Here is a 13,972-nt window from a genome sequence, read left to right as displayed (position 1 = left end):
GAGGATGTGCTGGGGGACGGAGGAGAGAATTGAAGGTGTTGAATAACTGTTTAGGGTTGTGAGAGAGGGAGGATATGAGAGATGAGAAGTAGGTTTGTTTAGCTGTGGCAAGTGTGGTCTTGAAAGTAGTGAGGGACTGTTTGAATGCGATGAAGTGCTCGTTAGAGTGGGATCTTTTCCATCTGCGCTCAGCAGCCCTGGAAGCTCGCCTAAGTTCTTTGGTCAGGCTGGTGTGCCAGGGCTGTCTGTTGATTTTGCGAGCTTTGGTATGTGTAAGTGGGGCAGCCGATTCCAAAGCTACAGCTATTGTGGTATTATATAGAGCAGCAGCGTCATCCGCATTGTGTATGGAACTTATGCCTGTGAGGGGGAGGAGGGATTCAGAGAATGAATGTAGGTCAAGATGTTTAATATTTCTGCGAGGGTGTGAAAGTTTGTGGGGTGGGGATTGTAGACATGGAGTGGAGAGAGATGAGAATGTGAGAAAGTTGTGGTCAGAGAGTGGAAGAGGTGAGTTAGAGAGGTTAGATAGAGAGCAGAGGCGGGTGAAGATGAGGTCCAATGTGTGACCGTCTTTGTGAGTGGCTGCAGAAGACCATTGAGTGAGGCCGAAGGAGGAAGTGAGAGATAGAAGTTTAGTGGCAGCTGAGAGGGAAGTGTCAATGGGTATGTTGAAGTCGCCCATGATGATAGTGGGGATGTCTGCAGAAAGGAAATGAAGTAGCCAGGTGGTGAAGTGGTCAAAGAAGGTGGTGGCTGGCCCTGGGGGGCGGTAAATGACAGCCAGTTGGAGGTTGGTGGGGGAATAGATGCGCATAGAGTGCACCTCGAAGGAAGGGAGGGTAACAGAGGGTGGCAGTGGGATTGGGGTGAAGGAGCAGTTATCTGGCAGGAGAAAACCAACTCCTCCGCCATGTTTGCTGCTGGGGCGGGGTGTGTGGGAAAGGTGGAAGCCACCGTAAGAGAGTGCAGCAGGGGAGACTGAGTCAGAGGGGGTGAGCCAGGTTTCGGTGATGGCGAGGAAGGAAAGTTTGGTAGTAACAAAGAGATCATGGATGTAGGAGAGCTTGTTGCAGACAGAGCGAGTGTTCCACAGAGCTCCCACTAGTGGGACTGGGGAAGCGGGGGCTGGGTGAATGGGTATTAGGTTAGAGAGGTTACGGAAGTTTGTGCTAGAGCGTGGATGGGAGGTAGAAATGATTGTGGGAATATGGTGAGGAGGACCAGGATTTGGAGAGATATCACCAGCAGTAAGAAGGAGCAGAGAAAGTGTTAGCAGGTGGGAGCAGGGGAGGGCGTGAGGGGGCTGTCTGTGCTTGGAGACAGAGGATTGTATGTTAAGGAACAGTTTGGAGGAGGAGGTGAGATGGATGGGGAGGATTGAAGCAGAGATAAACAGTTCCTTACTTTGTGTAGGGATCAGGGGAGGTAGCAGAAAGTGAAGGATTATAGGGGTGAAAGTGAAAACAAACAGAAACATTCTTTTCAAAGACTGTGGCCAGTTACCTTCAGTTCCCTTCAGGTTCAATTCAGGTTTTAATTCTACTGTAATCCACACTTTTAAGGACACACTTATAGGGATCACACTGCAGACTGAAGTCCATGCAGACTTATACTATGCAATATATGGCAAACTAAGTGCTTTCAGGTGTGAAGCAGAGAGGAGTGGTCTCTGCTCATCATGGTCAGAGAATTAAGGGTGGACCAGATGCATACAATCAAGCCTGACTAAACAAAGTCATAAATAACACAGGGTAAGCTGGGGTTAGCTGAAAAGCATACCATGAGAATGCTAGGAGCAGAGGAAAGTCTGTGTGGAAAGCTGGGTGATGTAATTATGTGCACTTCATAGACAGACAGCGCAGGGGAGCTGGCTGGATAGACATACCATGAGAATGCTAGGAGCAGAGGAAAGTCTGTGTGGAATTGTTAGATTTTATCGCTCTTTAGGGCTTCCTAAACTTAAAGGGGGTTGTACGGGACTTGCATATTGATTATTTATCCATAATATAGGTCATCAAAATCAGATCAGTGGTGGTCCAACACGAGCACCCCCATCAATCAGCTCAGTCTTCTGCCCCATACATTGCTTATATCCGACATCCGCAGGGGCAGATCACAGTCATGTGAGGATTCCAACAGATCTTGGATAGGTCATCAATGTGCAAGTCCAAGACAACCACTTTAAAGTGTTATACCCAACTGACAGTATATGCCTTAAAGAGTAACCATCATTTAACGGGATCCGGTCAGGTCCCCAATGACCTTCAATATGGCAGCATTCAGCTATGAGGCGTGATAAATGGCTGATAAATGGCAAATGAGCTTTAATGGGGATAAATGTAAGGTCATGCACTTGGGTAGAAATAATAAGATGTATAACTGTGCTTAATTCTAAAACTCTGGGCAAAACCGTCAATGAAAAAGACCTGGGAGTATGGGTGGATGACAAACTCATATTCAGTGGCCAGTGTCAGGCAGCTGCTACAAAGGTAAATAAAATAATGGGATGCATTAAAAGAGGCATAGATGCACATGAGGAGAACATAATTTTACCTCTATACAAGTCACTAGTTCGACCACACTTAGAATACTGTGCACAGTTCTGGTCTCTGGTGTATAAGAAAGACATAGCTGAACTGGAGCGGGTGCAGAGAAGAGCGACCAAGGTTATTAGAGGACTGGGGGTCTCCAATACCAAGATAGGTTATTACACTTGGGGCTATTTAGTTTGGAAAAACGAAGACTAAGGGGTGATCTTATTTTAATGTATAAATATATGAGGGGACAGTACAAAGACCTTTCTGATGATCTTTTTAATCATAGACCTGAAACAGGGACAAGGGGGCATCCTCTGCGTTTGGAGGAAAAAAGGTTTAAGCATAATAACAGACGTGGATTCTTTACTGTAAGAGCAGTGAGACTATGGAACTCTCTGTCGTATGATGTTGTAATGAGTGATTCATTACTTAAATTTAAGAGGAGACTGGATGCCTTTCTGGAAAAGTATAATGTTACAGGGCATATACACTAGATTCCTTGATAGGGCGTTGATCCAGGGAACTAGTCTGATTGCCGTATGTGGAGTCGGGAAGGAATTTTTTTCCCCAATGTGGAGCTTACTCTTTGCCACATGGGTTTTTTTTTGCCTTCCTCTGGATCAACATGTTAGGGCATGTTAGGTTAGGCTATGGGTTGAACTAGATGGACTTAAAGTCTTCCTTCAACCTTAATAACTATGTAACTATGTAACATGGAAAGAGGGCTGACTAGTCTGGGGAACTGACGCACCATCGACTAGTCAAAGCCCTCATTAGCATAGGGAAAGTGGAGGTTATAAATGCTTTTTTAAAGCATTTATTTAACTGAATGATGTTAAACAGGGCTGGTTAGGGAGGGAGTTTAACCACTCATAGCTGAATGCTGCTGGATTGGACAGGATACCAGTAATCTTTTTTTCATAAACCAATAGTACATGTTAAAATAAGGAACGTTGTATTATACCTTAGTTGTGAAAGCTTCTTCTTTCTCCTCCTTTACTTGATCTTTCATTCTCAATTCACTCAGGTAAAATGCGTCTTCAATGATGCAGATTTTCCCATTTCTGAGATAGGAGATGACAACTGGTGCTAATGAAGTTCTATGGAGTACTGTTGATACAGGAGACCTTCCAGCAGAATTCTATCTGCCATCTCCTATCTCACTAGTTGGGCTTGTTTAGCTTATAAATGAGATCTCCTCTGAGACGTCTGAGACATATGTATATATGTGCGGTCAGTACAGAGGACTGGAAAAGTTGTATGACCAGTGGTGGAGTCATCACCTCTTTTTGAAACCAACAAATTTTCCCGCTACTTTTAAAAAAGGCCAGAAAGTGCTGCTACTTAATTGAACAAATATGGTGTTAAATATCCCGAAATGTGACATATCCTAGAGGTATGATATTAGCGATAAACCCAGAAGACCACCTTTACCTTTAAGTATGAGAATATCAACAAGAAAGACATGATTTACCTTCAGAAGCAAACTGTTCAAGATGGTTTAATGTCTGCTCCATGTACTGGGATTCTCTTGACAGCCTCTCAAATATAACATTGTCCTTAAAAATGATGAATAATAAGATTAGTATTTCAGCCAATAGCTCAGCAAAAAAAAGACAACATTCAGTTCGGGGGAGATTTTACGTGCCATGTAAATAATATACCGCACCATTTCTAAAAAGAAAGACATCATGCTAGTGTGAATAGAGGCTAAAAGTTACTTTTTCATATCATAAGTTTTCTACAATTTACAGGCAAATTGTGACTGAAGTTTCATTAAAATCTGTCTAATCTGATGGACAAAAATATGATGTTATCAGCCCCTTCAGAAAAGTCTCCAAAGTGTCATCCACTAGGTGTTTACCTGCATTACTGTCCAATGCCTGTTGTCAAGTGTAATCTGCCTCTAAACAGAGACATGGAGACGGATTACAAGAAGTGAAGGTAGGACTTAGTCTTTCTGCTCGTGCTTTCCTGTCTGTTAAGCCACGTTTAGGCTATGTGCACATATCCGGAATTGTGGCGGAAATTTCCGTGGCAATTCCGCAACTCCCTGCCGCGGGTATAACGCATGCGAAATTGGCATGCATACTCCCGCTAAACACTAGCGTTTTACAAGCGATCTGTAGCATCGCTTGGAAAACTGATTGACAGGTTGGTCACACTTGTTAAACATAGTGCTTGACAAGTGTGACCAACTTTTTACTATTGATGCTGCATATGCAGCATCAATAGTAAAAGATCTAATGTTAAAAATAATGAAAAAAAAATCATGATATTCTCACCTTCCGGCGGCCCCTGCAGCCTTCCCGCTCCTCGCAATGCTCCCGTTCCCAGTGATGCCTTGCGGCAATGACCCCAGATGATGTAGCATCACACGAGAACGCTACGTCATCACAGGTCATTGCCGAGAGGCATCACTGGGAACGGAAGCATCGCGAGGAGCGGGAAGGCTGCAGGGGCCGCCAAAAGGTGAGAATATCACGATTTTTTATTTTAATTCTTTTTTTTTTTTTTACAGGTATATGGTTCCCATGGCCTGGAGGAGAGTCTCCTCTCCTCCACACCCAGGTACCAACCGCACATGATCCGCTTACTTCCCGCATGGTGGGCATAGCCACATGCGGAAAGTAAGCGGAACAATTCATTCCTATGTGTGCAGAATCGCTGCGATTCCGCACAAAGAATGAACATGCTGCGTTTCTTTCCGGAATGCGATTCCGCCGCAGAAAAAAACGCAGCATGTACACAAAAAATACGGAATGCATTAAAAATGATGGGATGCTTATGTAAGCGGGTTTTTTTAGAGTTACTTTGGCGGAAAATGGCCGAAAAAAACACACAAAAAAATCGCTACAACTCCTGAACGTGTGCACATAAAATACTGACCATGTTAGGCTATCTCAGTATCTATAAGCCTAAACCAGAAGCGGAAGAATCAGAGGAAAAGTGTAACAGAAACACGTCACCACTTCTGCATTTATCACCCACTCCTGATTTTGGCTTACAAATACTGATGTAATATACTGACCAAATACTGACCGTGTGAACATGGCCTTAAACTGCATATAAGCATAACAGAGAGGCGTGCTTTCAGTACAGGGTAAGCAAAACATAGAAAAATGCAATACTGCTATGTGAGGGAAAGAAAGCTCCTGCACCTATAGTGCTGACAGAATTCTGCCTACTAACAAAGTGTGAATGGCAAATTGTAGAACATGAGAATAAGGACAGCTACACATATTAGACTGGTATGTGCACCAAAAGTAGTTTTAACTTATATGGGGGATGAGGACAGCAAAATCGTATTTTGGGGTGAAATGTTTGATATGCTTTAAGGGCATAAATCTACCAATAAAATGAAGCAATTATTAAAGCCACTAAGTAATTGAGTGTCAGTAGACGTCAGTGGTGTAGGATACATATCTTGATTTTCTCTGTGGCAGTAACGTTCTACTATATACCGTAAATCTAGCCATGGATTGCCACATCTTATTCGGCATGCTTTCAAGAGACCTATGTATCTTTTCAGCTTAAAACATCAGATAAAATTATCATTAAATGTCATCCTGTGAACTTCGTGATTGAAATCCTATTCTGGAACGTCCATAGACTGGACGTGAACATGACAACCTACTAATGTATCGCATTCCGAAAGGTTACGCTTGGCCAAGTGCCTCCATAAGTTTGATATATATGAATGTGTAACTCGCCTAATGGAAACTGGATCTTTATCTTCATCCTGGAGACAAAAGAGTTTCTTTGGTATGTGGTCTCTGGTTTGTATCAGGCCTATAGTAACCATAAGTCACTACGGCTCCGGAGATAAATCCTCTGTATAAATCACATATAATAATCATATGTGCGGGTGGCTACTCATAAAAATGTTCTATCATCTCCAAAAAAAAAGAAGGGTTTTTTTTAAGCAGAATAGATAATGTTCCTTATCTGTTCTGGGGAAAAAAAAACCACTTCATCCAACAATTCATCTAAATTCGTCACTAAGAACTTCATTTTCTCCTACATGTGTCCGAAGATACAACATATGGGGTAATTCATACTACCTCTTTTTTTAACTCTTTTTATTGAAAGATTCCACAGGAGAAGATTATAAACATAGAACAATGCAATGTAAATTCAGAATAATCCATACAGTCACCGTCTACAGTGACATAAATATGATATCACACTTTCAATAATAAAACAAATAAACAAAACAAATAGAACATAGCATTAATAGAACATAGCATTAACATAATGTACACTACAAGTCTTTGCACCTTCAGGGTATGTGCACACGTCCGGATTTATAGCGTTTTTTTTGCGGATTTTCGCTATAAAAACGCTATAATTCCGCATCAAAAACGCTAAAAATATGCATCCTATCATTTAGAATGCATTCCGGATTTTTTGTTCAGATGGATGCGTTTTTTACCGCAAAAAAAACGCATTCCGCAAAAAAAATGGACATGCTCATTCTTTTTGCGGATTTTTTGCGGATTTCTAAGCCAAAATGACTTTCAGGAAAAAAAAAAAAAACGCAAAAATTCCGCAAAAAATCCGCGCAAAAAACGCGCAAAAACCGCGAAAAATCTGCGCGGAAAAAAACGCGATTTTCTGCCAGAAATCTCCGGATTTTGTCAGGAAAAAAACCTGACGTGTGCACATACCCTAAAAACCAACAGCTTCATTATCAGATTTTGAGCTCATACCAGGTCAGTTTATAGCAAGCACACCTCCCTAAGCCAACATAATGTCACTTTCATGCCCAGGAAGGGATATAAATCAGGGGTGGTATCGCGAGATTGATGAGACCATGACATTAGTAGCTACATGTGTTAAAGGGAACTTGTCACCCCAAAATCGAAAGCGAGCTAAGCCCACCAGCATCAGGGGCTTATCTACAGCATTCTGTAATGCTGTAGATAAGCCCCCGATGTATCCTGAAAGATGAGAAAAAGAGGTTAGATTATTATACTCACCCAGGGGCGGTCCCGGTCCGGTTCTGGTCCGATAGGCGTCGCGGTCCGGGGCCTCCCATCTTCTTACGATGATGTCCTCTTCTTGTCTTCAGGCTGCGGCTCCGGCGCAGGTGTACTTCGTCTGCCCTGTTGTGGGCAAAGCAAAGTACTGCAGTGCGAAGGCGCCGGGAAAGGTCAGAGAGGTCCATCTGTTGAGCCCAAGGAGGTAGGATCTGTCTTCTCCGTGAATGAGAGGAGATGTCAGAGAGAGAGTAAGCTCTGTTTCTACTGTGGGTCCATGGGACATTGGAGAAAAGACTGCCCTTTCTGCCCTACGTCTTCCAAGGTCTCGGGAAACGCCTAAGTCTCGGTAACTGTCGAGGAGGTTGCCCAGACTCCCAGGTACATTTTTCCTCGGTTTCCAAGTAATTGCTTAAAGCTAAACTTGGTGTAAACAGCTGTTTTTCCCCGCTGAGGCTTTTGTGGATTGTGGGTCCCCTGTGAATTTGATTGACTCCAGGTTGGTGGCCCAGTATAGGATAGGGACAGCTAGGTTGGCTACTCCCATAACAGTGGTGGCTGTTGACTCTACATCCCTCACCAAGAACGGGATCTGTTCTGTATCAGAGGAGTTCGTCCTCAAGGTGGGCCCAGTACACACTGAACGCATCACCTGTTTTGTTCTGGACAACTTGCCTGAAGGGTTGGTGTTCCCTTGGTTGCAATGTCATAATCCAGTCATCAACTGGGAATCTTGTGAAATTGATAATTGGAGTCCAAATTGTGTTAATAAATGCCTAATATTTGCATCTGTCTCATCTGTCGGTCTGGAGGGTATTCCGGAGTACCTGAAGGACTTCGAAGATGTGTTCTCTGAAAGGTTTTACCACCGCATTGCCATTTTGATTGTGCAATTGACCTGATCCCGGGTGCCAAATTGCCCAAGGCCCATCTGTACAATCTTTCAGGTCCTGAGCAGGTCGCCATGAAAGATTACGTTTCAGAGAGTCTTCGTAAGGGGCACATTCGCCCTTCTGTTTCTCCTGTGGTGGCAGGGTTCTTTTTTGTTAAGAAAAAAGGCGGTGGTCTTGCCCATGCCTCGACTTTCGGGAACTTAATAAGATCACGGTAAGAAATATTTACCCGCTTCCACTCCATTCCTGATTCCACTCATTCCTGATTTGTTTAACCAATTATCTGGGGCTAAATGGTTTTCTAAGCTTGACTTGCGGGGGCATATAACTTGATTCGAATACGAGAGGGGGATGAGTGGAAGTCGGCATTTCTCACATCCGAAGAATTGTTCGAGAAACCTTGTTATGCCTTTTGGGTTGACAAATTTCATCAATTATGTATTCTCTGATTTAATTGGGCGGTTTGTGGTCATATATTTAGATGATATTCAGATTTTTTCATCTGATAAGCAGGCTCATATTGGTCAGCTGCGTACGGTTCTCCAGAGCTTCCGGGAGAATCCGCTGTTCCCCAAATTAGAGAAATGCGTGTTCTTGTATCCTGTGAGGGGTTTCGCATGGATCACAAGAAGGTTCAGGACATTGTGGACTGGGTCCAGCCTCGGGATCTGAAAGGTATGCAACGCTTCTTGGGATTCGTTAATTATTACCGTACAAAGTGTTAATCCGCACAGCGGGGAAGCCCACTCCGTGCACAGGTAATTGCATGAACTGATGCTGCAAGCATGTATACAGCAGTAAGTGCTCCGTGAGCCGGGGTGCCACTCCAAAGAAAATAGCCACAATGGATGCAAAAATTGAAAGGAACGGATGGCACTCACCGGTTAAAAAAACGTCTTTATTCCAATACTATAAAACATCGGCGTTTGGGAGGATGGGAGCAGGAGTGGAATGGACGACAGCCATTTCACGCTGCAGTGGCGCTTCTACTGGTCACACAGGTAAGTGAGACTGACATCACCTCTTAACAGACGGAGGCAGCTAAACCCCACCCCCGATGCTTGAACACATGTGCAGCAGCTATACATAACAATTAAAATGCATTTGGAAAACAAATGAAAACATTACAAAAACACAATAAAACCTGCTTATTACAGGAAAATGGACATATCCAATCTTTCATTCAAACCAGCGGATTCTTGCGCTCGAGTGCGCATAATCCATATGGCCTCTCTTTTTAGTAGAAGCTTGTGCAGATCTCCTCCTTTCACTGGAAGAGACACCCTTTCAAGGCCAGCAAAAGAAAGCACGTCTGGATTTCCTCCATGGAATTCCCTAACATGTCTGATCAAACGTGGAACCCCCTTGCCTGAACCAATCGAGTTGTAATGCTCTCTGAACCTCACATAGAGGGGGCAAATGGTCTTGCCAATATAGAAGGACTTACAACGATATAAAACCACATAAGGCACATGGGTGGTTTTGCACGTGATGAAATCTTTGACAGTATGAGACACACCTCCAATGCAAAGTGTTTGAATTACATCATGGTAATAACAAAAAGGACAATGTCCACACTTAAAATTACCATGAGGAACACTTTTACTTAACCAATTACCTTGTTGCTTCACCATCTGTTTTTTCACTATTATGTCACCCAGAGTGGTACTGTGTCTATTAGAAATAATGGGACCCCTTGCTGCCACCTCCATAATATCTTTTTCACGTTCTAGAATGCGCCAATTCTTGCAAATAGCAGACCGTATGATACCATCCATAGGGCAAAAACAAATCTTTTATTGTGTTTGTGGGCAGAACCACGATTATTGTCTCTTGCCTGATTAACCCTATTGTTAGCCTCATTCAAAAGATAACCTCTACAGCGGAACCTGTCATACAACTCTTCTGCCTGCTGATTGCAGCTCTCCTGAGTATTATTAATCCTCTTCAATCTTAATAATTGGCTATAAGGGAGGCAGCATTTTACATGAGCCGGATGGAAACTATCAAAATGTAGGACAGAATTCGTGACAGATGGTTTTCGAAACACTCTTGCACAAATCGCACCATCAACAAAATTAATTTGTACATCTAAAAAATCCAAATCAAGGCCTCCATATCTCGATGTGAGCGACATATTCATTTGATTAGACTCATTGAGATACTGGACAAAATCATCAAATGATTCATGAGGTCCGACCCATATCATGAAAATGTCATCCACATAGCGAACATAAAGTCTGATGTGCCTCAAAAAATTAATTCCAATATTGTACACATAATCCTCCTCCAACAAAGCCAAAAAAAGGTTTGCAAAGTGCACGCCACCAGAGTTCCCATTGCGGTCCCAGTGCATTGCAAGAACCAGGAATCCATAAATTTGAACGCATTGTGTTTTAATATGAAATCCATGCCCTCACACACAAAGTTGACAAAATCATCACCTCTTTTTAATGACTCAAAAATTTTCCTCAAAGCTGCTACACCCAAATCCTGGGGGATCATTGTGTACAGGCTTTCCACATGAATAGAGACCAAGGAAAAGCCTGCCTGCCAAGTAATACCCCTAATTATTACCGTAGGTTTATTAAAGGGTTCTCACAGTTAGTTAAGCCCCTCACTGATTTGATGCAGAAGGGGGCTGATGTTAAGAACTGGTCAGTCCCAGCTGTTTCAGCGCTTTTGTCCTTAAAAAATGCTTCATAACTGCCCCGGTTTTGGTTCAGCCTGATCCATCTAAGCCCTTTGTGGTAGAGGTGGATGCCTCGGAGGTGGGGCTGGGGGCGGTGTTGTTCCAGGGGCCCGCCACATTGACCAATGTGAGACCATGTGCCTTCTTTTCTAAGAAGTTCTCCCCGGCAGAACGGAACTATGATGTGGGAAATGGAGAACTTCTGGCTGTAAAGTTGGCTTTTGAGGAATGGAGGCATTTTTTGGAGGGCGCAGCTCATCCCTTTACCGTGGTGACCAATCATAAGAACTTGGCTTACATCGAGTCTGCTAAAAGGTTGACCCCTAGGCAGGCTAAGTGGTCTCTTTTTTTTCCCGCTGCCTGTTCTCATCACTTTTCGTCTGAGATCCAAGAATGTAAAGGCCAATGCCTTGTTCCGGAGTTTTGATCCAGTGACTCCCTCTGAACATCCATCCTCCATTTCTCAACCTGGGGTGGTAGTGGCTGATGTGTCGTCAGGGCTGGAATGGGAGATTCGAGAAGCTCAGTCTCAAGCTCCACCCTCCAAACCAGTTGATATACTGTTTGTGCCTATTCACTTTCGACTCAGGGTTCTTCGGGAGTTCCATGACTCAGCTCTGAGTGGACATCCTGGGATCTCAGCTACTTGTGGGGCCATTGCGAAGGTTGTTTGGTGGCCCACGCTTACGTCTGATGTGAAGTGTGTGCCCACGCTAAGATCCCTCATAATCGGCCAGCCGGGTAATTGGTGCCTTTACCAGTTCCTGATAGACCATGGACACATTTGTCCATGGATTTTATCACCAATCTTCCCCCTTCCAAGGGTAGTATGGTCATATGGGTGGTGGTTGACAGGTTTTCGAAACAAGCACACTTTGTACCCTTGGTAGCATTGCCCTCTGCGGAGACTGTCTAGGTTGTTTGTTCAGTATGTGGTGCGATTGCATGGTTTGCCCTTGAGTGTGGTGTCTAACTGCGGAGTGCAGTATGTGTCCAGGTTTTGGAGAGCGTTTTGCAAAAGGTTGGGTGTTGCGTTATCCTTTTCATCTGCATATCATCCAGAGACCAATGGTCAAACTGAATGGACCAACCAGTCGTTAGAGCAAATTATGCGCTGTCTTTCCACCTCCAGACAGGATGATTGGTGTGATGCTTTGCCCTTAGCAGAGTTTGCGTTCAATAACCGTGTAAACCACTCCATAGGTACCTCCCCTTTCTTCTGCAACTACGGGTTCAATCCACACTTTGGGGAGTTTTCCCGTTTGGACTCCGCTTGCCCTGGGGCTGATATAGCTGTACAACAGTTGGGGGATTATTGGCGGGTGGTCCAAAGGAATATTGGGGAGGCTCAGAGGAAGTTAAAGTTTTTTGCGGACAGGAGACGGGCTGTGGAACTGACTCTCCGGGTTGGGCATAAAGTTTTGCTGTCTACGAAGAACATTAAGCTTATGGTTCCTTCGGCAAAATTTGGGCCTAAGTTTATTGGCCCTTATGAGATCACAGAAGTGGTTAACCCAGTGGCATTTCGGTTGTGTCTCCCGTTGTCTTTTAAGATCCCCAATGTATTCCATAGGGCCCTGCTAAAACCTTTGGGGGCTGTTGAGGAAGGGTCATTGGGTCCCTCGCCACCCATTTCGGTGGATGGTCAGGAGGAGTATGGAGTGGAGCGCATTGTGGACTCCCGGATGGTCCGTCGTATCCTCCAGTATCTTGTGCACTGGAAAGGGAATGGTCCGGAGGACCGATCCTGGGTTCCTGCCCGATCAGTTCATGCCGATCGTCTGGTGCGGTCCTTCCTTGCCCGATTTCCTGGGAAACCTGAGGGTCCGGTGGCCCCCCGTTGAGAGGGGGGTACTGTCATGACTCAGGATGGGGTGGTTCTGGCTCCATCCTGGTCAGGTCAGGGTTAAGATAGTTTGCCTCTCTTTGGTTCTGGGGCAGCTATTTAATGCTTGTAGTTCCTGGGTCCAGGGTCGGTGATACTTCCGTTTACTGGGCTAGGGATTGCTGACCCAGGTTACTCGTCTGTAATCGTTTTGCCTCTGTGCGCGTGAGCTTTTCTGTGTATGACCCAGTTTGTCCCCTGACTTCTGCCTCTGTGGTTTGTTGTACTGCCCTATCCTTCCTGGTTCTCTGACCCCTTGGCTCGTCTCGGTTCACTCGCTGTCTCATCCCTAGGTACCTCGCTCTCGTTTGGCTTTGACCCTTGGCTTTCCATTTGACTACGTTTACGTTTTGTGCCCCGTATTCCGTGCTCTCAGCTGCCTCCCAGTCCTCACACGTAATAGCTCCGCCCCCTGCGATCACGTGACTGTCTAGTGTCAGATCCTGTGCACACTGCGTGCTTTAGCTCTCACACTCTCTGCGCTCGGTTCCGGGCCCCCTGCAAGCGCCCCCTAGGCTCCTCAGGTGACACACCCCATGTGTCATTACATTGTGTAGTTTAAGGTTACACCTTTTTTGTTTACAATGACTTAGAGGGGTTGTCCAACTGTAAAAGAAAATGTGCAGAAGAAAAGGAAGGGTTAAAATTATAAAATCATGTACGAGTATATTCTCCATCTACAAAACACAAGGTTCCAGTCTAGGACATTCCAGAAGTCTCTGGCAAGATAAAGTGATGACGTCCTGTTCTTTGTTCACGTGAGGCCCATGATTGGCTGCTGAGTCAGGTGACCAGAACAGCACATCATACTGTTCCATACTGTCAATTGACGGCAAAAGCCTATCACAGGCCTCATTGGTTAGGTGACCAAAGAACAGGACATCATCACTTCCCCTCCTGCCAGAGACCACCAGAGAGACCAGCGTTAGATCAAGAGAAATAGAGGGCATCATGTTAATTTTAATTTCTACTACTGTAAT

General features: G+C 44.5%; 1 protein-coding gene across 3 annotated transcripts in view; it reads right to left on the bottom strand.

Annotated features, from left to right (window-relative positions):
- The window catches only part of ATP8A2 (ATPase phospholipid transporting 8A2), a 1,056,467-nt gene that overhangs the window by 642,425 nt on the left and 400,070 nt on the right, over positions 1-13,972 (bottom strand). For all 3 annotated transcript variants that reach the window (XM_069759054.1, XM_069759055.1, XM_069759056.1), the window contains one exon: positions 4,015-4,099. In XM_069759054.1, the coding sequence (XP_069615155.1) occupies positions 4,015-4,099 (85 nt within the window). The remainder of the gene's footprint in view (positions 1-4,014; positions 4,100-13,972) is intronic.

This window comes from Ranitomeya imitator, chromosome 3 (genome assembly GCF_032444005.1).
Source record: "Ranitomeya imitator isolate aRanImi1 chromosome 3, aRanImi1.pri, whole genome shotgun sequence".
NCBI classification, from domain to species: Eukaryota; Metazoa; Chordata; class Amphibia; order Anura; family Dendrobatidae; genus Ranitomeya; species Ranitomeya imitator.
Note: the sequence above shows the minus strand (reverse complement) of the source record. Positions and strands in the feature narration are given on the sequence as shown.